The sequence below is a fragment of the Orycteropus afer genome, unplaced genomic scaffold (assembly GCF_000298275.1).
Source record: "Orycteropus afer afer isolate SDZICR_OR568_19922 unplaced genomic scaffold, OryAfe1.0 scaffold00068, whole genome shotgun sequence".
NCBI lineage: Eukaryota > Metazoa > Chordata > Mammalia > Tubulidentata > Orycteropodidae > Orycteropus > Orycteropus afer.
Window position 1 is genome coordinate 8,820,540 of NW_006921655.1, and position 24,095 is coordinate 8,844,634.

At 36.8% G+C, this 24,095-nt stretch overlaps 1 protein-coding gene across 1 annotated transcript in view; it reads left to right on the top strand.

Moving 5' to 3' along the window:
* The window catches only part of DPH6 (diphthamine biosynthesis 6), a 239,484-nt gene extending 229,213 nt beyond the window's left edge, over positions 1-10,271 (top strand). The window contains exons 7-9 of the mRNA XM_007940474.2: positions 2,848-2,942; positions 8,627-8,714; positions 10,218-10,271. Coding sequence (XP_007938665.1) covers positions 2,848-2,942; positions 8,627-8,714; positions 10,218-10,271 — 237 coding nt within the window. The remainder of the gene's footprint in view (positions 1-2,847; positions 2,943-8,626; positions 8,715-10,217) is intronic.
* Positions 10,272-24,095: the final 13,824 nt, after the last annotated feature.

Sequence of the window (24,095 nt, forward strand, 5' to 3'; positions counted from 1 at the left end):
GAAAATTCTATTTCCAGGTAGGTTCACATCCACAGTTACAGGGACCAGGACTCCAATATGCATTTTTAGAGGACACAATTCACTCCATCACAGCCAATGAGGATGAATTTTTCTCTGAATGCTTATGCCCTTTAGAACTTGAAGCTAGCAGAGTTTAGAGGGGCTGCAAAGAATATTCTAAGGATTCCTAATCAGATTTATCTGTTCCTCAGCCATAGAAACCTACTCAATTCTTTACCCAAACGTCTTGACTTGGAATCTATGTGTCCATGCTAACATATCAGTAATAGGAAGAGAAAAGATTGTGCATATTCATCTATTCAGGCAACATAATTGTTTCACCATTATTTTGTGGTGGTGAAAAATAGAATGGAGTATGTTTGGTAAGCTTCAAGAGACTAGGGACATTATCTTGTTTACTGTTAAAGCATCATCATCCTGCAAGTTCTGGCAAATAATCATTGTTCAGTAAGTACTTGTTGAAGAACTGATTGAATAAATGTTACGGAAATATTTTATATGAACTGAAAATATCACTGGGCTGTACATCAAGAATTTAGTGAATTCCATCTTGAATACATTGTTATTTTTATGATGGTAATATATTTGTTTAGCGTAGCAATTTACATTATTTTTACTAGAGACTAATAGAGCCCCTTCAGTAGGATAAGAGCATGCCAAATTTAATTTAAAAATCCTCATTACTCTTTGGTGGTAGATTGAAGAAATTTCATAAAGCTTCAGTGGAACAATATTTTATAATACAAGGAAGTTAATGATTGAGAAAGTATACCCCCCATAAAAAGACTGCTCATAAAGGTGAGATTAAAAGGTTCATTCAGGGAATGTTGTTGTTAAGGGAAGATGAGAAAACAGGCTATCAGTAGAGAAGAGTTGGTAGAACAAGAAAATGCCCTTGAAATCCATAACCTGCTATCATCCCTACATTTGTATTGCAAAACAGATAGTAGTTTATTCTGGTGTGATATGATAAACTGTTACCATTTTCTGTTCCTGTGAGGACAAACTCACAATTCTGCCTACCTGATTCTCTATTTTGTGACCCCACATTGTAAAAATGTACCTACCTTGATCTTGTGAGCTTTTATAGAAAATGGCACCCCATTTTCTTTCCTTAGTTTTCCTGCTATTTGGCCTTAATGGAATCTACTTATAATGCCACTCACTTTACTACTGATTCTTGGGGGGAGCAGTAGAATTCTTATAGGTCCATGCTTGAAATTCCTAAGGGCATAGTCAATAATTGAAATTTGATGGATTTAGAATAGTAGCACAAATACAAAAATAATCAAATAAGTAAATACATAACTGTGCAGGTAAAACTGAAGGACTTAGGCCACAGTCCCAGGACTGACAATAACAGAGTAACAGAACATCAAACGAATCATTCTTCCTTTGGGCTATGAGGACTTTGGACTAGGAGAGGTTGTAAGAAGGGAAAGCTATGAAATTCAGAATGAAAGAGATGAAATCATAGTAATATAGCCTCAACACATGAACAGAAAGGTTCAGATCTGTGACACAGGCAGTGAAAATGCTCCTGGCACAAATTTCAGCCATAAAAAGCCAAAAAGATTACTTACATTCAGTATCTGGATTATTTGAGTAACATAGTTTACATTGAATGCAAATAAGGGTTGTTCTGATTATTTGCTTGCTTGTTTTTTTCTTTCAATTTTTGGTTTGATTAAACCACTTTACAAACCAACTCTATCCTTTCCTGGAATTAGACCATCCCAAGGCTTGTCTGGGAGCTCTGGTGGCATAATGCCTAAGGCACTTGACTGCAGAAGGCTGGCGGTTCAAACCCACCAGCCACTCCTCTGAAGGAAGGTTGGCAATCTACTTCCATAGTGATACAGCCTCGGAAAACCAAGGAGGGGTCGCTATGAGTTGCATCTGACTCCACGGTTAAGGAGCCCCCCTTGGTACAGTATTTAAAGTGCTTGGCTGCTAACCAAAAGGTCCTCAGTTCAAACCCACCAGTTTGTCTGTGAGAGGAAGATGTGGCAATCTGCTTCCATAAAGATTTACAGTCTTGGAAAATCTACGGGCCAGTTCTACTCTGTTCTATGGGGTTATTATGAGTCAGAATCGACTCAGTGGCAGTGGGAAATGGGGACAACTTGTCCACAGCATTGCGAATTCACTAGTTCACAGTACTATTGCAAGTCTCCTAATAGTAATGACCTCATGCATAATAATCATATCTGTTACTTTGTGACTTCTTTTTGTTCACAGGAAAGTCCTTGAGTTTCTTTCTCTGTGTTCCTGAGAAACTCCCTAAACAGAACATACATTTTTTTCCCCCTTCCATAAATAGGTCAAAAAAAGAGGAGGTGAGTAATTTGACTACATATATTCTCAATTACCATATAATGATTTAGTACATTTCCTCCTTAGCCTCCCTCTGAATCTAAAGCTACTACCATTCCTAAATTTACAGCTTTCTCATTATATACAAAAATCTTGGTCCCTTACAGCTTATGTTGTTGTTGTTGTTGTGTGCCGTCGAGTCGGACCCGACTCATACCGACCCCTCCTTGGGTTCCCGAGGCAGTATCACTACGGAAGTAGATTGCCCCATCTTCCTTCCGTACAGCTTATAAGATTACTAAAAATTCTAAGCCTTATGGTAACATTTTTTAAATGGCTTTTAAACACATTTTTCAAGCAGATAGGTAAAGTAATTTCCCTACAGCTTGCAATCAGTTTTAGAATTAAACCTTCCAGAAGGATATTTTTCTAGGACAAATAATGCAAGTTAATTGAGCATTTTTGGTGTCTTCATTCCCTGTTTCTTTTTTTCTCTTTCCTTATTTTCAGCTTTCTGAGAAGTATGGAGTCCATGTTTGCGGAGAAGGTGGAGAGTATGAAACATTCACTTTGGACTGCCCTCTATTTAAGAAGAAAATAATTGTGTAAGATATCATTTCATTCGTTCCGTTCCTTAAACTTAAGTGATGGAAGCAACTTCACATTAAGCTTGAGGCAACTTTTGTTGGGAGAAATAGAACATGTCCTCCAAGTTCACAAACACTCAATTTGTTTAATACTGGTGAAGTCGTCTGAATACCTAAATCAATACCTGACAAGACGAGGCCTTCATAGAAGGCTATAAACTTTTTAGACATTGCACTTTCGTTTACTTGCTGATTATGGCCTGCAGTAAAACTGGTACCTACACACTGACACTTTTATCCTTTCATGAAGTGTGAATTGCCTGTATTATTTATCTTTCATTACAGCTACATTTGATAAACTGCCAAATCAGTAGCCTGTGGGTTCCATTAACTCCATCATCTTTTTCCTTTTTCTTGGGTTTAACAACTTAGAATGGTAATACTAAACATTTCTCTTCAATTATTTGGGTTGGTTTTTTTTTTTCACGTATAAACTTTGTTCATAAATGAATTCAGTTAATGGTGAGTGGTATAATTTCTTTGCCATAAATTGTCAAAATTAGTGTAGGGAAAACAGGAACTTTCTTCAGTTTGTTGCATTATTATCCATGTTCTAATTTATGTAGCATTTATTTTATGCTAAGAGAGCACTTTATCTGCTTTTCCTAAGCTTTTATGCTTCTTGGAAAAGATTGTCAGAATTATGCTTGATTTCAAAAACCTCATATGATGGAAGATTAGAATTCTGTCTTGAATGGGCAGCTCCTATATTTTCAGCTACAAAGCCAACTTCTTTGTATATATTAATAATGAGAGAAGGGGTGGTAGAAGGAAATCAAGGTAACCTTAGGTAGGTTTTCCAATATATGCATTTATCCAGTGAAACATAACCAAGTCATTTTCCTTACCATATTACAGTATTTACCCACTCTTGTTTCCTTCATGTCCTTCTAACTTCCTTATCATTAATAATAATCTTATAATAATAATGTATTTGGCAAATATTTTTGAAGTACCTGTTATGCCCAAACAGTCTATTGGGCATCACTGATGTCAAATATATATATCCTGCTTTCAAAGAAATAGGAGGAAAACACATCTGTAAATAGATAATGTTGCTCTGATCAGTTGCTGTACAAAATGTAAATGGTAAGAGTCATAAGAATAAATTTGTAGCTGGTACATTTTACTTCTGGCTCAGCTGATCCCAAAATAATTCATCATTGAAGTGTGCAAGAGCTATTACTTCAATGAAATAATATTATTTGGTTATTCAGAATATAATTTGCATGCTAGGTAAAATTGTAGTATAATGGGAAACTTGTAATATATTTGCTTGTTAATTTAACTAAAAAAAAAAAAAACTCATTGCCATCAAGTCAATTCCAACTCACAGTGACCCCCATTGGGTTTCCAAGGCTATAAATCTTTACGGAAGTAGATCACCCCATATTCATTCCACGGAGCAGCTGGTGGATTGAACCGCTGACCTTATGGTTAGCAGCCAAATATCTTATCCACTACATCACCAGAGCTGCTTATTAGTATGGGATTAATCAAATTAGGAAAAAAGTACAACAATAAGAGAAAGATTTCAAAGGTTAGTAATTTTTCCATTTGCCTGAAGACTTGAGGTGCTAAACACCCAGAAGTCTTTATGGACAACCCAGAATTTCCTGCTTTCTACTTCATACCCAGTTGTTGTTGTTATATGCCGTCAAGTCGGGCCCAACTCATAGCAATCCCTCCTTGGGTTTCCGAGGTGGTATCACTACGGAAGTAGATTGCCCAACCTACCTTCATAACCAGAAGGCCTGTTTATTACACTACATTAGACTTGGGATGTGAATCTTTTTCAGCCTCTTCATTTTGCAGACAGGGAAACTGAAGCCAAACCTAGGCAATGACATTAAGGAAACTAGTGATGCTGATAAAGGGAGGAGTGTAGGGAAGGTATATTAAAATCTGCTGCTGCCAAAATGAGCTATTCAATTCAGTCCAACTGAGTAATCATTTATTAAGGCTGGTTATACAGGCTACTGCATGTTTTCATGTACTGACAGGCAAATCACCAACATATAAGTGATATTGTGCAGGTTTGTACCTTGAGATCATGGAGGAAGTACTGCCTTTCATTCTTATCTTACTCATTGTCGGTTAATCACCAATCTAATTCTCATATATTCTTTGCATCTCTTGCATAATGAAAATAAAGGTCAATATGTACAAAATTTTAAATACCAGGAAAATAATTTATCAAATAAAATAAATTCCCAGGTGATACAGGATAGATGTTAGAAGGGAGACAGATAAAGCACTTACTTCATCTTCACTGCTAAATGTCACATGATGAAGCTGTGTACTGTTATGGCTGGAAAGGATGGAAATGTGAATAGGTGGGGAAAGTGGAAAGTGAGTATAGGTGTCAGTGGTGTGTGTAAGTGTGTACATGTGACTACGTTTATATGTGGAATATGCAGGCATGAGAAAATATGAAAATAGGAAATTGAAAAATTAGTATGAATATGTGATAGTTTCAGTTTACATATATGTGTAAATGTGAGGGTACCTAACAAAGTTTAATTATATGGTCATTTGTTTATTCACCCAACTTCTAATGAATACCAGGCATTGCACCATGTACTGAGACAAGGGATAGGTGAGTAGTTGCAGGCAGACAAAAATGAGCAAAACTTGTTCCTAGTCTAAGAAGAAAGACAGGCACAGAAACACATAATTATAATCTAGTGGATGTTACAAAAGGGCTATAAAAACACTAGTAAAGGAAGATGGGGCAATCTACTTGCGTAGTGATACTGCCTCAGCAACCCAAGGAGGGGTTGCTATGAGTTGGGTCCGACTCAACGGCACATAACAACAACAACAACAACAATGCACGTGAAGGAGGAGATAACTAGCACTGTCTAAATATGTCAGGGAAGGCTTCACAGAAATGTCTTTTGGATATCTATGAGGATAAGAAGGAGCCCTGGTAGTTCAATGATTAAAGTGCTCAGGTGCTACCAGAAAGGTTGGCAGTTTGAACCCACTGCCACTCTGCAGGAGGAAGATGTGGCAGTCAGCTTCTGTGAAGATTACAGCTTGAAAACCCTGAGGCAGTTCTGCTCTATCCTATAGGGCCACAATGAGTACAAGTCGACTCAATGGCAAAAGTTTTGGTTTTTTGTAGGGTTTTTTGGTTGTTGTTGTTGTTGTTTGCGTGTTAGATTGTTGTTGTTTTTATGAGGATAAATGTGACTCCATAAGAATTATGTTTATACATTTTAGTGAATACAGAGTCATATGTTTGAGCAAAAGAGGTAAACAGTGCCTCAGCCCCAACCTGGCACAGGTGTCTTTTTATTGGAGAGGTAAGAACAAAGATGGTTGATCTCAAGAAATAATGCCCACTTCTTCTGAAATGAGGGATAGGGCCTGCCCCTTCTAAAAATTCAGTCCTGGCATCAGGAAAGAGTGACTAGGACATGACTCAACTGCCCTTTTGAAGTTATAAGTAGAGATGAGCCTAATATAGCAATGGAAGGGAACATGGGCAAGCTCTTAGCTGTGAAGAAGCCTCAGTGTATGATAGGAGTGATCACACTGATTACTGGTATTAGTAGGGCAGCCAATGGGAAACTATTTTTTGCTGTAGCACAATTGCTCTTAACTGTCTGGATTAATCTAAGGGTATTTCAATAGATTCTGCCTCTAGATTTCAGGGATAGGAAGATCCATGAAGCAAATGGAGATCAGAAATCACTGAAAGTTGTTTCAGAACATAAAACGAATCTGCTTTGTAAAATTGCACCAGAATCACAATAAAAAGTTTAAAGAAAAAAGGTTGTTTCAGGTGGTGGTTTGTGGAAGAGAAAATAGAGCAATCAGTAGCATTATTCTGAGACTATAAACTCTTCAGTTGAGATATCTAGTCTCTCCCAGTTGACTCTAGCTTTGTATAAGTGAATGAAATGATAGTAAATTAGAGATTATGGATTTAATAGAAGCCATAAAAATTACCTTCTTCATTTAGTGCTCAGAATGTTGTATATTTTCTCTGGATAACAATCTCAATCAGAATGCAGTTATTACATCAGTTAAGTGAGCCATTTGCTATCAACCTTCTGTTTTAAGTGGCAATAATTATCACAAGAAGGTCAGGCTTGTAACCTTTCTAGTAAGATAGTACAGTTTAGAGTTAATTATAGTTTTGGTGCACTCTGTTGTCAGAGATATCAAAACTAAGCTGCTTAGTTTAGTCATAATTAAAAATCAGGGTCAATTTCCAAGGTGGGGTCAGGAACACAGAGATTGAAATTTTATGTACGAGTGAGATTGTAAACAGGAAATAAAGTTTGATTCTGGTTGCTAAGGCAAGATAGAGACCAAGCATATAACTCTAAAGGAAATGGAGAAATAAGGGTAGGACTAACAAACCAAGAGGGGTTCAAGTCTGAGGGACAGGTAAGAGGGCCTTCACACTTTCTCTTTCTCTTCCTTCTCGTTATACCTGGAAGCATCTTCTTGCTACCTTGCACTAGTAGAAATGTAGCCTGTAAAGTCAGGTTATATCTTCCCATAAGGATCCTCTTTAATGATTCTGTTTCTATTATATCGTAATTGTTTTCCATTTAAGCTCATAGAAGCCATTCTTAATATTATTTTTCCCGAGGATTAACAAGATGCATATTTGGTACTACAGGCTCATGAGTGGTAATTTTTTTTAATCAAATGTTTCTTCTGTATCTTGGATCTTTTATGTGGAAAGTAGCTTTTGCTTGTGAAAGTTAACATTTTGGAGCTAAAAATTTTGAGATCTCTTCTATTGCCAGTAGTTAATTTTGCATTACAAACTTGATTCAAAATATTTTTTACATCAGTGATGAAAATTTATTTTATTGTATTACTGCTGTTAAAATAATCACAATATATTGATATCAACAATGCAACTAATTGCCAAAGCATTAAACAGATGTGAATGACTTCTGTTTTTAAAATTTCAGTTGAAATGCAAAACATTATTGCTTTTTTAATAAACAACAATAAAAATAATTAGTTATTAGAACTTCACACATCATGTTAGTTATTCATATATGCTTTACAGGGTATCTTTGATAAAAGTTGACTTGAGTTACATGTACCCATATGGTGCCAACAAGCAGTTCATACCATTTTACCTGAATGTGGTAATTACTGTGTCAGACAATCAATTTTAATAGCAATGATATTGCAATGTGAAGAGTTCACCTAGAGCTTAAAACCATCACCAGTACTGCTTTTGTGAAGGATAATTGAGATTTTGTATGAAACAGAGTGAATTACTTCTTGAAAATAAAAAAGAATAATGACGAGAAAGCACTATTGTTTAATGTTTATCCCATACCAAGCAACTTTGTGAAAATGAAATTGAATAGAAGTTAAATCTCAAAATTGCTAGAAGAGCTTTGAGTGAACCTGAAAGTTAAACTATATGTACTTATAAAGAAAAAAATCCACCTTACTTTTTCTTGTAAGTTTTACATTCCCAAACCTTTTGTCAATTAAATATTGGATTATTAAAAATACATATTAATCACTGTGCATTGTGTATCATTGCAAACAGATACAAAATAAGGAATGTGGGTCTCTTCTAGTTGGTAGTAGAAGTGATTTGCCACAACTGAAACAGTGGATAAATGCATTATAAAATGTTTGTATTTCAGGGATTCATCCAAAGTAATCATGCATTCAGCTGATGCATTTGCACCTGTAGCGTATCTACGCTTTTTAGAAATGCACTTGGAGGACAAGGTAAGGAAATTCACAATGGTTTCAATAGAAAACAGAGATGTGAGCATTGGCTCTGTATATATAATTCCATAACATCGGATCAAAGGCTAAAACAAATTATTTTATTAGCAGTAAAATTTTTTAAAAAATCTTCAGTTAGTAAATAAGAATTATGCAGATATTTATAGGTTTGAGAGCTTTATATGATACAAAAAAAACAGTATAATTCTGAAGATGTTGCAGTTCATTTGGAAATGGGAATCAAACAATGAGAAGACAGAACAGTATATAGACAAATATTAAATCATCTAATTAGCTAAGGGCAAAGTTTATTGCAATAAGCATTAGGAGAAAGATTGGAGGATGAATTGGATCTTCATTGTACAAAGTTTAAGAAGAGAGAAAAAGGAGAAATAAAAGCTTTTCAAAGATATATCCAGGGAAACAGAAGCAACAGATGGAAATAAGTGAAAGATGGAAAATGGGGAAGAAATGTGCAAAGTTTTATTTTAAATACATTAATCGTCAAGGTACAGCAAAGTGTTGATTTAAAGACATCTTGTGAATAGGTAAAGAAGCTCTGGTAGCACAGTGCTTAAGGCATCTGACTGCTAACCAGAAGGTTGGTGGTTCAAACGACCAGCCACTCCACAGAAGCAAGACTGGCCAATCTATTTCTGTAAATATTTACCACCTTGGAAACCCAATGGGTGTCACTATTAGTCAGAATCGACTCGATGAGAGTGGGTTTGGGATTTTGGTTTTTTTTTTGAATTGGTAAAGATGTGAATTAGATTAGATTAGATTGAAAAATCTGATCCTTGACATATTTGCATTATATTTATCACTACAGAAATGTTAGCTAAAATTTTTTAAGAAAATGAAAGTAGTGCCAGAAAAAGGATTGCAATAAATCCTCTGCATCTTCCATATTATATCACCATGAATCACCAAATTTCGAGGTACACCTTCATTTATATGGTAGATAATCTGAATTTAATCAAGAGGATTAATGAGGTAGGAAACGAATGAGAATGCCAGAAATCTCAGGATGGGAGAATTTCCAGACATAGAAAAAGACTAGTTATTGGTGTCAGTTCTTCATAAAATTTAGAACAGACATGATTAAAAATAGGTCATTAAATTGGGCTAGAAAATGACTGTTGATGACCTTTTATTCAAAATCTGATAACCCTCAAGAGATTGAAGTTATACTGTCCAAAATCTTTCAGACCCACTGAAAGGATCCCCTTAATTGTAGGTTTCTACACTTTTGCTGCCATATACACATACAGAAAATCAAAAATACTGAATTCTTCTTTAGATGCTTCTGCCATCATATATAGGTTCAGTTCTACCTGAATAGCTCACTCTTCACTTTGTTGTTTTGATATTTCATTGATCTTTACAGTCCATTTGACCTATTGTAGAAAACAATGTTACTTCCTGAAGGTGAGATACTCACTGACACTGAATAAATTATGAGTGCATTTTCCTTCTTTTTTCTTTTCTTTTTTTTTTTAGGTGGTCCCATTGCCTGACAACAAAAGAACATCTAGTTATATACATAACTCTTGAAAAGTACTTTGTACATGATCTACTAAGCTGTCATTTCTATTCCATAGCACTTTCTCAATTATTTTGACCAGATTTTTCTTACTACAAGTTTTTTTGTTTATTTACAAATATATACCTTCATCAGAAGACGTTAATGGAAAAATGTATTAATTGGGGAAATGCAAATGCCTTGTTCATAAGTACTGCCAACTTCCTCAGAGTTTGCTCTTTCTCTGTCTTTTGTTAATACATCTTCCTCATCTATAAAATACATGCATTGTGATACATGTGATATACGTGTGTGTGTTTTTTTTTCCTTTTGCCTCATATCCAGTATTCATTTCTCTCTTTTTTTTAATTTTTATTGTGATTGGGATGAAAGTTTACAGAGAAAATTCATTTTCCTTACAGTAGTTCATACACATTTTGTCTCATGACATTTACTGCAATTCCCCACAGTGTAACAGCTCTCCTCCCACTTCCTCCCTGTAGTTACCTCTTCTTTGTCCCCTTCCCTCCCATACACTCCCACCCCCGAGCTGTCTCCCTGTGCAAACACGGCCCTTCTGTTCTCCCATGATTGACCAATCCAACTAGTATATCTACCTGATGTAAATGTTTACCCCATATGCCTGTCTGTTGTTTGACTGGAAGCCAGAAGAATGGGTTCAATTCCAGACCTGAAGGTTAGCTAGGGGCCGTAGTCTCAGGGGTCTCACCAGGCTCTATCAGACCAGCAAACCTGGTCTTTTTTATAATTCTGAGTTTTGTTCCACATTGTTCTCACACTCTACCCAAGATCTCCTACACCTTTCCCCCTCGGAGTAGTTGACAGTGGTAGCCAGGCATCATCTAGTTCTTCTGGTCTCATGGTCATACAGGCTGAGGATCACATGGTCTACCAGTCCCTTGGATTAATTATTCCCATGCATCTTTGGTTTTCTTCATTCTTCTTTGCTCTGGATGAAGAGAGACCCATCGTTGCATCTAGATGGCCCCTGCAAACTTCTAAGATCCCATTTGCTACTCACCAAAGTAGGACGTAGAACAGTGTTTTTGTGTAGTACGTTATGCCAGTTGAGCTTGATGTCCCCTGAGACCATGGTCCCAAGCCCACAAGTCCAACTACTTATTCCCTCTGGATAGCTGGCTATGGCCAAGAAGCCACCACAGCGTTGTCCATTATCAGCTCTACTGTACACCTGGAGATTCTTAAAGCACATACAAATATGCATGTAGAAACATTGTCTGCTAACCCTATATACATGGTCATGGGCACACTACCTCCTGCCTAGACAGACCTGATCATTCAGCCTGTCCACCCATCTACCAACCCATAGATCAATGCTTGCCATCACTGACAACACAGTACTGCACATGCAAAAGGGTTCATCTTTGTTGTCTGTACCTCCCATGTACCTCTCTCTGTCTTCCTCTTCCTCAATTCCAGTGTTCATTTCTGTAACGTTTTCTCACATTCATCACAGTATTTTCTTTTCCTCCTTCTTGATTTCCTGTTCTCATCTCTGCCACTAATTTAATGATGCAGAAACATATGAAAACAGTCATTTCATTAGCCAATCAAGCTTGCTCTACTGGGAGTCACCAAGGTGATGAATCATTTTTGTCTTGAATATATATGTGATTGAAGAGTTTCAACATAATTGGAGAAATATCATTGACTCTTACCAGTTATTTTATAACTGAAAACAAAATGTAGTTCTTTGGTATTACTCGTGCTGACCTTAGGTAATTTTATCTTCAGTGTTACAACTTACTTTAGTATGTTAAATGTTACCTCAGTTAGAACTGTTTTTGTAGAAAATAACAAACTGTGACATATCAAGTTATTATAGCAAGTGGAAATTGTACATCTTCTTGGTGTGAATCCATAGGGAATTAGTGAGAGTTACTTTCCTAGAAATCCTATTGTATCTCAATGACTTGAATTAATTGCTGTGTCCACAGGGCCCAAGGTGAAGTTCTAGTCAAGGCACCAGCTTTACTTCTGACCCTACCCAGAAGTGGTTTTGTAGAGAAAAACAATTTGATTACCGAAAGAGAAATGAATAGATGCTGAAGAGCAAAACTGCCACTCACCCACAAAATCACATTACAAATTAATTAACCAAAACCAAAAACTAAACCCACTGCCATCAAGTCAATTCTGACTCATAGCAACCCCCATTGGGTTTCCAAGGCTGTAAATCTTTACAGAAGTAGATTGTATCGTCTTCTTCCCACAGAGCAGCTGGTGGGTTTGAACCATGGGCCTTCTGGTTAGCAGCCAAATGCCTTGCCCACTACACCACCAGAGCTCCTTTTAATTAATTCACAATCCTCCCCAAATAACAGTGATATCTAGAATGACCAACATTGAAATCTGTGTCTGTCCTCTCAACTGCTTCAGTTTCTATTAGCTCTTTAACATTTTCAGTCAAGTTTAATCTCAGTTATGTAGATGAAATTCTGTTGGTCTTTTCTCAGTCCTCATAATCTTTAATCCTTTTCTTTGATAATATTGGCCACCATCTCCTTCTTGAAATTTTCCTCTGTTATATTTATATATCACTGTACTATTCTGACTTTTTACTTCTTTTAAGGTTTTTTTTCTCTCTTCTTCAGGAGCTTCTCCTTAACTTCCAGGTTTATATATGCCTCAAGTTCTTTTTATGATTTTTTTGTTTCTTCTTTTCTCACAGTATTTTCTCCTTCTGGATTTTGTCTGTTCCCATAATTTTAGTTATTACCTCTATGCAGATGATTCACAGATCACTCTCCTTTAATACCTTTTATTTATCCTTAACACTCTACATGCTTATTTCTGACTGGCTGTGTAACATGGCAGCCAGTATGGATTAATTTCATTATGTATAAACCTTGAACTTACTATTCACTCCAGATGTACCTTTCCCTGTTTTTGTTATTTGACACAAAACTGTTTCCCCCTAAGAAACTCAGGTGTACAATATTGGCATCATCTCCAACAGCTCTTGCTCTATTACTATCAACATTCAGTTGCTAACATAATCCTTCATATTCTGGTTCTAATTGTCTCTCACACCATTTCATCCTGACACCCATCCTTCTAGCTAGAATTGTATCTTCCCCAAGAATTTAGGGAAGATACACCTTTGTGTGGACTCTACTTTCACTCTTTCTCTCTTCAGTTCTACTGCCATATTGATTTTCCTTTCTGGTTTTCAACTCCTTGCACAAAAACCCACAATACTGCTATATTGTCTTCTAAATAAGTAAAATATTTAATAGTGACTTGAAGGTTATCTGACCTGTTCCCTTAACATTCTTTTTCAATCTTGTTCCAGCAACTCCCCTGCATGTATCTTTCACTCCAGAAATACTGAACCATTAGAATACTCCCTGTCCTCTCTGCTTCCTTATTCCTTTTCCTTTGCTTATTCTATTTTACCTGCTTTCCTTTTATCTTCCCTTCTTTTAACTGTTTGCATCATGCCCATGATGCAAGATTGACCTTAAATATTAAATATTCTCATACAGGTGAATTGCCCTACCACTTTGTTTCTCTCTTTCTTGTATTTATTCACCTTTATATTAGAGTTGTTTGAGGGTATATCTTATAATTACTACCAAGTTGTAAATTTCTTGAGAACTGAGACTATTAATTTTTCATCTTTATACCCTTTGTGACAGATGTTTCTTCTGTAATATTTTTTTTTAATTTAACTGATTATTTGTTATCCATTATTTTTTCTTCTTGTTAGACTCTTAGTAGACATGTGCATGCATTTTATTTTGCAAATTACTTAAGAACAGTCACTTTACTTGTTTATTTTTCTTTTATATCTAAGAGGAAATTGCTCAGAAAAAGACTAGAATGTAAAATGCAGCTTTTAATATAAATTTTAAATTATCACAAAGATTTTTCACTTTATACTTGATGACCCTTAAACTTTTCTATTAAATAATTGATCTAGTTGAATTTTACCTTTAAGTAAAATCTTAAGTTATTTATGTGATTATAAAAATGGTATCAACTAAACATGGAATCCCAAACAAAATAGCTGAATAATGGAAAGCTCTGGGTTAAAAATGAGGAAATATATTAAAATTTCTTTGGGGCCCTGACTTTATTGCTTATGGCAAACTTGATGCTAAAATATACCATATATCACTACAGTGACAAGCTTGAGAAAATGAAAAATACAAAGCTTACATAAATCAACCTAAAATCATATTAAAGTACATAACCTTTTACAGTAGAATCAAGAATTTTACTTTTAACTATTTACAGGCTGTTCTGCCTTATGTAGTTGTTTTAGATTTTCAAACTACTTTATGAGGAATTGTATTTCAAATTAATTGTTAACAAAGCCATTGTATTCTTAGTGGAATGGAGTTCACAGAAATTTAGCCCAGATTTTACTGATACTGCCATGTCTTAGTACTCAATTTTTTTTATTGAAATAATTTAATAGGACAATTATATATAATATATAATTATAAAAGCACTATTCCTAAATGTTATAAATTTTGAATAACACCATAAGTCTCAAAGCCCATTTGCTTTTTCCAATTATTTTGCTATATTTCGGAAATATCATCAAATATTTTGAAAAACTTTTATAACATTTTACTATCCCTGTATTTTTACCTTTCCTATAATCCAACAGGGAGCTCTGGTAGCATAGTGGCTAAGGCACTTGACTGCTAACCAGAAGGCTGGAGGTTCAAACCCACCAGCCACTCCTCGGAAGGAAGGTTGGGCAATCCTACTTCCGTAGTGATACTGCCTCGGAAACCCAAGGAGGGGTCGCTATGAGTCAGGGCTGACTCGACGGCACATAACAACAACAACAACATAATCCAACAAATACTTATGAGCACCTAACTTGTTTTAACAGCTGTGTAGGGTCTATATGGGATTCAGTGTCAATATGAACAAATTACAGAATAATTCTAACTTTTAGTCGAAGTAATTAGCAGTAATCATATCCCTAGTGTTATGATTACAGTGACAGATATCCTGAGTTTGGCTAATCTGTACTAAAGTTTTGGCCACATAGGATATTACTGATCCAAAATGAAGAGTAATATGTGTTTTATGGTACTGTTTTTCTAAAAAATAGTGAAGGAAACAGGGAGCTTACATATTTATTCATGTTTGAATGAAGATAGTAAAAGGTGGGGCATTGCAAAAAGGATGTGGAGGCAGCATCTTCCTCTGACCTCCTCTAATTTCACAAGGGGAAGAGAGAACCACCATCAGTAGCCCAAGACTTATTCGTATGAGGCCAGGTATGCTGCCACCCTCTAACCTTTGTACCAACTCTGACACTAGCTGTCCCTCCTGCACCACTCACTACTTCTCTGCTAGGTTCAATAATTCAATGCAGTGGACACACAAAACTCACAGACAGTACTCACGAGTATGGGGGTTATTAAGGAAGTATCAGGTTACAATTCAAGTTCAGGAATGCGCTCAGGATACAATTCTTCAATCAAGACAAGTCTTCCTGAGGTATGCTTCTCTGGCTCTTAGCCTCTGGCCTGTGCTCTGCTCTGCTCTGTCAAATGTTACAAAGATCTTTTACTTCTGCTGATAGGTGCACTCCAACAAGACTCCTGCCCAAAGGCACTCAGCATTCTAATTCTGTGGGCCGGCGAGCCTGTTCTATTCTCGTGCCTTTTGGTTCTGCTGCCGCTGTCTCTCTGACGGTCTTGTCTCTTGATGAAAATGAGATCCCCCCCCTTCTGCCTCTAGGAGGGCTCATTTTAAGCCTAACAATGACAAAACTAATGGATCCCCACATTAGGATTCCATATATCTTATTTGTATGGTTCCACCCCCACAAAGGTGTCATTTACCTTATTTACATTACTAATAAACTATCCAGTGCCCTTAAAGGGCCACAAGCGTCTTATATACCTAGTTCCAGCTGGTCATTTGATGGGCACCACAAAGACCATGGCAAGAAGAGCCATACCAAGTAATTCACTGCATAATAGGCGTATAATCACAAGAATGATAATGTTAGTTTCTTTAGGGGGAAAAGAGGAAAACAAAGAGAAGCTTAATTCTTTACATATTTGTAATTTGTGACTTTTATGATGAACATATATTTTAAAATTTAAAAGTATTTGATAAAGAACATAAATGGAGAGAATAATGAGTTCTAGTGCTAAATAAATCTTAAAATTTTATTCTGTAACATTTTAGCCATCTAGATGGAAAGAGTCATGTTATGGCCCTTTAAAAACTTTACATAGACCTCACATGAAAGCAGTACCCAAAAATAAAAGTTGTAATCTAGTAATCCTAAAGTAAAAAGTCCAAGCAGAATGGTTGAGAAAGGTATATGAATCAAAGATGACTAAAAGTCATGTGACAGGAGGCCCGCTGAGTTTGTTCTGTACTGGACTTTGCTCTCACTGCTCACAGCTACATGTATAAATTCAGCAATCTCCTCCATGGAGCTGTGGCTCCCACTGTGTCTATAAAAGCAAAACTAAAGTAGTTACTATCTAGTCAATTTCAACTCATGACAGCCTCATCTGTGCAGAGTAGAACTCCATAGGGCTAGGCTGTGACCTTACAGAAGCAGATCACTAAGCTTTTCTCTCAGGGTGCCTTGGGTGGGTTTGAACTGCCCACCTTTTCAGTAGTAGTCAAATGTGTAACCATTTGAGCCACCCAGGGACTCCTGCTATCTCTATACCACCTCAAAAACACTCCCTAACAATCTGGGAGCCCTAATTTATGGCATAAATAGACTATCAAGTATAACCTAGAATGTGCAGGAGATAGAACAGAAGAAACTAGATAACTGGGACCTTTTAAAAATTAAATTCTTATGTGCATCAAAAGACTTCATCAAAAGGGCAAAAAGAGAACCTACAGATTGGAAGAAAATATTTGCCTATGACATACCTGATAAAGAACTTATCTCCAAAATCTATAGAAAACTTCAGCACCTCAACACCAAAAAGACAAATAACCCAATTCACAAATGGGCAAAAGACTTGAACAGACACTTCACCAAAGAAGATATACAGGCAGCCAACAAACACATGAGAAATTGCTCGTGATCATTAATCATTAGAGAGATGCAAATCAAAACAACAATGAGGTATCATCTCACCCCAGCAATAATAGCAAAGTTCAACAGGTCAGAAAATAACAAATGCTGGCAAGATTGTGGAGAGATTGGAACTCTTGTGCACTGCTGGTGGGATTGTAAAATGGTACAACCATTGTAGCGAACAGTATGGTGTTTCCTTAAAAACTGAAAATAGAAGTACCATTTGACCCAGCAATTCCATTACTAGGAATATATCCTAAAGAGGTGAGAGTGCATGAACAGACATATGTACATCTATGTTCATCGCAGCACAATTCAATATAGTAAAAAGATGGAAACAACCTAAATGCCCATCAATGGATGAGTGGATAACCAAATGATGGTATATGCACACAATGGAATACTATGCTACATTAAAGAACAATGAGAGATATGTAAATCATCTCACAACATGGATAAACCTGGAGGACATTATGCTGAATGAAATAAGTCAATCACAGAAAGCCAAGTACTGTATGAGTCCATTACTGTAAAAAAATAAGAGTTTCCTTGAAAGGGAACTCAGTAGGTTACCGGGAAGGAGAGGGATTAATTTTGGGCTAGTTGGGGCCTACACGCTGACATGGGTAGGGGGAAGTATATACGGGAAGGATCTATGACCACCATGATAACATTCAGAAATGAGAGGACACCAAATTGTGCACATAAGAGATAGACAACAGATGCTAATACCAACCAATGTATCCACAATACTGCATTGCCATTAATACCAAACACTAGGCTATACAGATAAATACATAAACAGCTGAGATGATCAGATGGGGTCACTGAACAGAAGTATACTCTAGACCAAGGATAGATTCAGCTGAGGCTAATCTTGCACCGACACCAGTGATACAAAATGCTTGCAGTCCTTACAGAAACAATAGAAGACAGACACAGAGTAATCCCTCACAGACAACCAGACACTATGGGAGAGAGATCCAATAAATGTACCATCTCAGGACCATAGTACTGGGGTACACCAGACTCAATTTGCACAACAAAATACATAAAAGCATTGCTCCACATCCTACATTGGTGAGTAGCGACTGGGGTCCTAGAAGCTTTCAAGCAGCCATCTAAGATGCAGGTAACAGTCTCCTAGGGTCGGAAGTGAAGAATGCAAAAAAAAAAAACAAGGGCATTTAGAAGCAATCATCCATAGGACATGATGGCCCTTAAGACCAGAAGAACTAGATGGTGCCTGGCTAGCAATGCCAACCACTCAGGAAAGGATCAAATCTGGAGATCCTGGATAGAGTGGGAGGGAACACATGGGACAAAATCCAAAAACTCAATAATGACCAGGATTACTGGTCAGATGAAATCTGGCGAGACTCTCAATACTATGGCCCTGGAATACATTCTGCACCTGGAATAAAATGCACCCCCAGGGGCGGGCTCTCAGCCCAATAGTTAACAAGATATACACGCAGACCACTCAACCCAGGATGATGCACCCACATTCTCTATGGTAATACATTAGAACAGTAAACCATGGGACATTAGAGGACCAACATTCAAATTGAGGAAATGCAGGACAAACAGGAGTGCATATGAGGGGCACAGGGGGAGGGTGACAGAGTAGGGAGGGGAGGAGACTGGGTTAAGGTTGGACATGGTAAATGGGGAATGAAACTAAATGTATGCATTACGTTGAATGTAAAACAAGCTCTTAAAATTAAAAAATAAAAAACACTCCCTAACAGATGGACAAAGGAAAGGGATAAAGGATGACTTTAATTCACCAACATTTGGTTGAGCCCTACTTCCTTATTTTTTGTCCACCTAAGGAACAGAAAACTAGATTTGGTAAGAGGGAACTAGGTACTTAGCCGGGTTTAAAACCTATTGTTATAAATGTAAATATTATGCTTTGGGCTAGGATACTTCCTGGGCTTTATGTACCACTTGGTTACTGCTGCTATAAATGGTCACTGGGGACAGATTATTCACAAGCTTCAGATTTACCTAAATTTTGAAAACTTGACTCATTTTTGTCCCTAGGGTATGGACTTCAGTAGTAGCAATGGCATAGCTGTGTCAGGAAGTTGGGAAACAAACTGCACAGTAGCGTTCTTGTACCGTAAATCCGTGGGAGGTTTATCCATTTGGGGAAGCGTAAAAACAAAAATAACTAACTGATTTCCTTCTTTGTTTTCAAACTCAAATTGGCTAACTTTTTTTTTTTTTACTTGTTATTTTGTTGTTATGCTATCTTATGCAGCTTTTGTTGTTATTGTTATTGTTGCTGTTGCTGTTTTAAGAAATAAAATTTCTGATTAGTGATTCCATAAAGTTTCCATTTGGTAATTTCTTGTAAAAGAGACATTGCATATTGAGATGAGTGATATTTTTTAAATGTAAGTCTGGTACTGTTTTTAACTCTAAGTCTGGTACTGTTTAGACACTGGAGATACAATAGTGAATTGAACAACCAAAAGTATTGCCTACATCAAGCTTACACCAATGGAGTGAAACAGACAAACAGATGAATAAAATATATAGGATGAAGGGATGGTGGGAGAGCTGTCTTACTGCCCATAGATGTAAGGATTGTGTCCTAGGGGATAACCATGTTGTGGGAGTTCTGGGATTCATGTGAAGGCAGAATTAAACCCAGATTGAGAGTAATAAAACTAATCCTTTGGACTCAAACCAGATGGTGGTAGTGAGCTTTAACTATCTGGGGAAGGGAAAAAGGGTAAGAGTTTTTCCAGGAGCATATAGAACCAGCCAGTGATTGAGCGAACTAGAAGATAGGTTAGAAAAAAACATTCAGAATGAAGCATGGAGAGAAACAAAGATAGAAAATATATATTAGAGGATAAGGCACATTAGAAACAGTTGTTGTTGTTGTTGTTGTTGTTATGTGCAGTCAAGTCAAATCCGACTCATAGGGTTTCTGAGGTAGTATCACTACAGAAGTAGATTGCCCAACCTTCCTTCCAAGCAGTGACTAGTGCTAGCTAACCAGTCTTCTGGTTAGCAGTCAAGTGCCTTAGGCATATGCTACCAGAGAAAGTCTAAAATACATATAATTAGTATCACAAAGAGAAGAGAGGGATAATGGGGAAGATGCAATATTTTAAAAAATCATGGCTAAAATTCTGTTCTGCATTTTCCCCATTTTGATCAGGATTCTCTATAGAATCTTTGATCAAATTGTATCCAGACTTTCTGGATCCTTGGAGGTTAGATAAACCCCTGAAATTATTGCTCTAAAATAATCATTAAGCTTTAAACCTCAAACCCTGAAGTCTTCTCAAAACCAAATAATAATAGGTTAGCTTAACTGGTAAAGAATGTCTGCCTTGAGCGTTGTGATCTTTTAAGACCTCTCTATATGGGATCAAACTGACAACAGCAACTCAAAAGAATAGACAGTAACCTTAGGGGGCAGTGAGTTTATATTAATGGGGGAGGAACAGTTTGGAAAAGGATTATGAAAATAATTGCACAACTGAAGTAATGTAATTAGTGTCCCTGGATTGTACATGGAGAAATTGTTGAATTGGTGTATTTCTGCTGTATGTATTCTCAATAGCAACTATATAAGATGGGAAAAAAAGATAAGAGCTCAGTAATTTCCAGAACTGATGAGAAATGCCAAGGTACAGATTCGAGAAGTTTTATGACTCTCAACAAAATAAAAGGAGATCCACATCTGGACACATCATGGTAGAGCTGTTGAAAACAAAGGACATAGAAAACAAATTTTTAAACAGCACGAGTTGGTTTAAAATAAGCTGCTTTCAAAGAAGCAACAATTATAATGAAACTTAACTTGTCTGCAGAAAAATTAAAACCAAAAGACAGTGGAATCATGTATTTTAAGTGTTAAATGAAAATACTTACCATGCTAGAATTCCTTACCTAACAAAAATATCCTTCAAGAATAAAAGTCAGAGAACTTTCAGAGATTATAATATATATTTGTCAAAACTGATTGAATGGTTTGTCCATATTACTGTACATAAATTTTCCTCAAGAAGTAAACATTGAACTTTAGTTAATGCATAATGAGGTATTTGGGAATAAAGCATACTTACATTTGCAACTTAATTTGAAATACATCAAAACTATAAAATATATCAATTTTGAATGAATGACTAGTTACGTGATGGAACAAATAGAACAAAAGGAGAGTTGTAGAATTTAGGTGGTAAATATGAGTGGATATTGTAAAACATTTTAAACTTTTTTATATGTTGAAAACACTTCTTAATAAAATATTGGGAAAAATAAAAGTGCAGTTAAGAAATTTTCAAACAAAAACTATGAAAATTATTACTAACAGACCCCCATCAAAATATACTGCCAAAGGAGCAGTGAGGCTGCATATTCTGACCTCTAATCCCTCAAGAGGAAGATAGAATCACCATCAGCAGCCCTAGGCCTATCCCTGTGAGGCCAGACATGCTGCCTCCCTCCAGCCCTTTCAGCAGCCTTGTCACCAGCCATTCCTCCCGCAGCACCCACCACCTCTCTGCTGGGTTCAATAATTTGCTGCAGTGACCACACAGAACTCACAGATTATGGGTTTATTAGGGAAGCAACAGGCTACAATTGAAGTTCAGGAACACGTTCAGTCTCTCTCAGCCTGCTGTCTCTCAGCCAACAGTCTTTCTCAGTTTCTTAGCAGTGCATGTCTCTCGGCATCTCTCTCAGCAGCGTGTGTCTCTTTCTCAGCATCACGTGTTTCTCAGGAGTGTGTTTCTCTCTCGGCAGCCCATCTTTCTCAGCCAGCAGTCAGAGAGACTCCTTCTGCCTCTAGGTGGGCTCCTTTTGAGGCCAAACCAACCAATCCCAATATCAGAATTCTATACACCTGAGAAAGAGTGAACTTCCCAGAAAATTACTTTGTGCTACACACAACAGAAATACCCCAGGTGAATAACTTTAACAATCAGGAGCTACTCAGTGGCTCATGGCAAATTCCACCACAGAGTTTACAAAGATGTATAAAAGCCATACCAGGTAATTTACTACACTGCCTATACTAAATAATAATATGGAAGAAATGATTCCAGATTAAGGTCAGAAATGCAGAAAAATATAAATGAATATTGACTATGGAACAATAAGTAATATATCTAGAACTTTAAATATACACGGGATTAAATACAAAAATGCATGTAAGTCAAGGTGGTAGGGAAATGAAGTAAAATAGTTAAAGACTGCATTGCCTACTGAAGGCAAATATTCAGGTTAAAAATAAGCTTTTATAAATCAAGAAAACCTTATAAACTCTAGGCTATCCACTGAAATAATATAAATGAGTATAACATGCATTCTAAAGAAGTAGGAAGAAAATAATAAAAAATTAATAATTTTTGAAAAGGGAAGATAAAAGACTAAAAGAAACAATAGATGACACAAAAAAAATCATGTGGTATGATTATAGATTTAAATATAGATGTATCACTAATTGCACTGAGTATAAGTGCATGAAATATTCCAGTTAAAAAACAAGGAAGATCAAAGAACATTTGCAAAAGGGGAAGGGAGGGCATCTTACCTCCTTTAACTGCACAAAGGGGAAAGAGAATCCAGAACAATCCAGGCTGATTCCTATGAGACAGAGGTCAGATATGCTGCCCCTAACTTTCTTGCCACTTCTGACCCCAACTATCCTTCCCACAGCACTCTCTACTTCCCTGCTGGGTTTGATAATTCATTGCAATGACCACACAGAACTCACAGATAACACTCACAATTATGGGGTTTATTAGGGAAGTAACAGATTACAATTCTGCTTCAGGAATGCTCAGGATACAATTATCGCTCAAGACAACCTCCCCTAAGCAGGCACACCTCTTTTTTGGCCCTTGGCCTCTTGGCCTGGCCTCTGCCCTATTTGGGCAAATGTAAGAAAGCTCCTTTAGTTCTACATATAGGTGCCCAGCGAGGCACTCACTTCACCAGGAAGCCTCTTGCCTGAAGGCACTCAGCTTTCTCATTCGACGGCCAGGAAGTCCACCATTCTATGTCATGCCAATCTCTTAATTCTGCCACCACCATCTCTCTGCCACCTAAACACAGGTATCTCAGGTCCAAGAATGTACTCCACTACCAGCTGTTTCCTTTTGATGGCAGTGAGATCCTTTACACCTCTGGGACAGCTCATTTTAAGCCTAGCAAGATGGCAAACTGATCAATCCCTACATTATAGTTCCATACACCATATTTGCACTGTCCTACACCTGAAAAGATGCCATACCTTATTTATTTTATTAACAAGCTATCAAAATACCTCCCATTTACATGGTCACGCCCAGTCATCTGGTGGGAATCACAAAGACCGTGGCTAGAAGAGCAATATTATGCAATTCACAGCACCACAATATCAGACTAGATTTAAAAAAAAATCAAATGTCTTTGGAAGAGATATGACTGAAAATAGGATGCAGAAAGATTGAAAATAGAAGGATGGGAAAAGATGTGCCATGAAAAACTAGGCAAAAGAGAACTTAATTAACTTTTAATACAGGACAAAATATGGTTTAAGATGAAAAGCATTACTATGGATAAAGCATGCTTCATAATATTATAAGAATTCACCAGGAAGATATTGTGTTGTTGTTGTTAAGTGCCGTCGAGTCATTTCCAACTCATAGCGACCCCATGCACAGCAGAACAAAACACTGCCCGATCCCACGCCAGCCCCACAATCCCTGCTATACTTGAGCCCATCATCACAGCCACTGTGTCAATCCATCTCATTGAAGGCCTCCCCCTC